A 3,612-nucleotide genomic window follows, 5' to 3' on the forward strand; every position below is an offset into this window, starting at 1 on the left:
ATAAGCTCGTCTTGGTGTAGAATGTAGAAATATAAAACAACAAAACAGAATTGAACTGAGATACAGACCCAAATACATACATATGAAAGTACAAATAATTTTTTTAAATTATGTTCTTTTTTATGAGACAGTGGTCATTAATAGACCCAAGTCATTATTAATAAAAATAAAAATCTTGAATTTTCCTACTAATACTACATATATGTCTATGTCTATTGTTACAGTACACATCTGTGTTTTTCTGGTTGCCCTAACATTTGAATTCTTTCCCTAAATTTGTAGCAGGTCTTTTTTCTTAATCTTGGAAGTTTATTAAACTTCCTTGCAGCTATGGAAGTAAAATAACTACTGCATCACTATAAAGACAAAAGCGTGGAAACAAAAGTAAATGTCCTGACACAAGAACTTGTCTAATCAATTATGGAACAATGGAACATCCCTGCAGTGTACAATAGGATACTAAGAGATTCACTCAATAAAGCAGTGGACTTCCTACCAAAACAATATTTTTGGTAGATTATTTCACCATTGCTAAGTTTAATATACATATACCTATTAACGGCAATTCACTTCTAAGAATTTATCAGATAGATCTACTTATATACACACACAAAGATAAGTAGAAGAATGACATTACTGAAATACTGTAATAGCAAAAGTGTGGAAACAAACTATCACATAGGATAGAGAGTTAACAATTAAAACAAGTGTTAAATACATTTGGAATGTACAATGGGTTACTTACACTATGTCAGAATAAACAAGGTACTGCACGGCCTACTGATTCCCAATAATCTCCAAGGTACATCGTTTTTTTTTAAATTGGGGGGTGGGGGAGGAAGAGCAGGAGACTCACAACAGAGCAGCATAGCATATAAATTTATCATCCTTCATCTTTTCTAAGGGTGGTATAAATACATGTGAATAGAACATTTGTACAAAAACATTTAAACTGGTTAACAGTAGTTGCCTTTGAAGAAATAGGGGACTAGAGATAAGAGTGGGAAGAGAATTTACTCTTCACCATTGTACAACTTCTAAATACCTTGTGCATTTACTTTATTTAAAAAAAGGTAAATGACTAGGAAAGTAAACAGATACAAAAAAAAAAAAATTCCTGTAGCACAGAAAGAAAAACCCTGTCAAAAATAGGCAAGAGTAAGACCAGAAAATTCATAAAGTTTTAAAAATAAATACCCAGTAGAGCACATTAAGTGAGGCTCAACTCTTTAGTTAACAAGATAATATAAACAGAAGATCATCAAAAAATTTAGCACCAATAGTTTTCAGTACTGATGAGGAAGTACTTTTGCAGTCTGTGTTAAAAGAATGTGTGTGTTTTCTCATCCAGTGATATTCCACTTTGGGGGTGCAACTTACAGAAATAAAGCACCTGTACCTAAAGACATGTGAAGTAGCCATACCGAAGCAGTCGCTGTAATAGTGAATACCTGGAAATGACCTGACTGCTATCAATTGACAAATGACTGATATTTTCTGACATGTGACCTTAAGTTTATATTATTTTGTAACAACAACAAATCAAGCACTAACCTGGAGTCATCTTTTTCCTCTTTTTCTTGTTCTGTTCTCTTTTCCTTTCAATCAGGCACTTTTCTTTTTTCTCTTCATCATGGAACTCCTCATTAGTTCCTGATGCTCCTGCCTCACCTGGGACAGAGTTCTTGGTTCCAAAAAAGTCCAGCACCTCTGAAGAATCATAGTCATACTTCCTTTTTCCTACCTAAAACCCAAAATTTTTAGATTAAAGCTACTGACAGGCAGGCATTGTTTCCTGACAGGCAAGCAGTACTGACATCTTTCTTACCCTTTCCCATATATATGTTGACCTAAGGAGGGTATGTGAGCAAATGGAATCCAAGAACAGTCCCTTCTTCAGCTCATAAAACATACACAAACAACAACACGAACACTTAGGTATGCTTATCAGTTTAACACTTACAATGCTGTCAGGCAGATTTCTAAGCATTGTTATTATCTATCAAATTCCTTCATACTTCAACAACTCTACGAAAGCAAACAGCAGTACTACATATGAGAAAATGTAGGTGGGTTAAGTAACTTTACCAAGTTCTTAAAAACCAGTAATTGGCTGACCCAGGCTTTGGACCTCTGGGTCCACAGTTCGAACTGTTAACTCCCAGTAAGAGAAACAAGAAACACAGAATCCCTAGTCCCGATAGTAAGGTTTAAGATTTTCCACGACTGTGCCCCCAACTAACTTCTCCCATTTTATCACTCACTCATACTTTCCTAAGAAAGCACCTCACCCCCAACTTCTACAGTGCTCTCCTCATTGGTTAATTAACACGCGGTAGATTGCAGGAATAAGAACCTTACCGACGAGCATGGCAAGTCAAACCTGAGAGTACTATAGTGAAAGAATCTTCTCTTCATTTAGAGATTACTTTTATGCATGCATGCATGCAAGAACTGTAGGCCAGACGTGGGAGGTGGTGGTGGTGTGAGAATTCACCAGATACAGAGAGGGGAGCAGAACAGTGTACTTAAATACACTGCTGAGGGGAGTAGCGGGCGAGACAGCAGAGGTCCGCTGCGCCCCGTGGGCCAGCTCCCTGGCCGGGGATTGAATTAATGCTGCAGTGGCTGCCAGTAGCTTGACAGTGCTGAGACTTTAAACCCTGCGCCACAGGGGAGGCTCCCTCTTCTCTTCATTTAGGGTTGTTTCTATTTTCAAAATTCCTTTCTCCAGTTTCGGGGGTGGGGGGGGAACGCAGTTACTTTTTAAAGAATTCCAACTGTGCTTTGAATAAACTAAAAAAATAGTGTGGGAGGGGAGCGTTTCCGTGATACGCCCAACAAAATCGACAAAAGGATGGGAAAGAGTTCATTCAGGAGGAACTTGACACAATACATCTGCGGGGTCGTCTGAACATGCCATGAGGGACGATACTCCACAGCCAGGACTTGGAGTCTCGGAACGCCACTTGCCCCACTCTCGGATGCCTGCTCCTACTGGTTACTCGGGCTTCTACCCCGACATGCAGTACCTGGAATCGCGCTGCGTCCGCTGAGAATCGTCTCACGTCGAACTTGGCTCCCGCGCCCAACCGGCGAAACAAGTCGTGGGCATCCATTTTTACCCAGAAAGCATCGCGGTTCCATGGCGCCTGCGCAAAAAGCTTACTCTTCGGCAGCTTGAGGCCAGACCGTGGGCGGAAGTGACGTGGTAGGTGGAGCCTGGCAGCTGGTAGAGAATAGCCGCTCTCATCTGTAATCTTATCAGCACTTGCGCTCTTTGAAGAATTATTTATGAAGATTCTCCTGTCATGCCTTGTTCTACATTTTCAGGACTACTTAAGTGAACAGCACCACAAGATTGCTCTGTTCAGTAAACTTATATTTTAGCGGGGTACAGAAGACATTATTAACAAATTATCGAAAGCAAGAGTGCTAGGAAAACAACTGTAACACTATAATTGATGGAGAAAGAGAGGTAACTACTTTTAGGTCTCCTAGTCAAGTTCATTCAGGTGAAGTCATTTTGACCTAAACGGGGGCAGTCTAAGATATGAAGAATAATACTGTGCATTAATATTAATTAATATTATTATTAATTACATTAATTAT

The 3,612-nt window shown here is 39.3% G+C and overlaps 1 protein-coding gene across 1 annotated transcript in view; it reads right to left on the reverse strand.

Moving 5' to 3' along the window:
* The window catches only part of DDX52 (DEAD (Asp-Glu-Ala-Asp) box polypeptide 52), an 18,516-nt gene extending 15,379 nt beyond the window's left edge, over positions 1–3,137 (reverse strand). Inside the window, exons 1-2 of the mRNA XM_004684466.2 lie at positions 3,033–3,137; positions 1,555–1,744 (exon numbers count right to left, since the gene is read on the reverse strand). Coding sequence (XP_004684523.1) covers positions 1,555–1,744; positions 3,033–3,119 — 277 coding nt within the window. The 5' untranslated portion in view covers positions 3,120–3,137. The remainder of the gene's footprint in view (positions 1–1,554; positions 1,745–3,032) is intronic.
* Between the last annotated feature and the right edge of the window lie 475 nt (positions 3,138–3,612).

This window comes from Condylura cristata, unplaced genomic scaffold (genome assembly GCF_000260355.1).
Source record: "Condylura cristata isolate star-nosed mole 26May11 unplaced genomic scaffold, ConCri1.0 scaffold00017, whole genome shotgun sequence".
In the NCBI taxonomy this organism is placed as follows: Eukaryota; Metazoa; Chordata; class Mammalia; order Eulipotyphla; family Talpidae; genus Condylura; species Condylura cristata.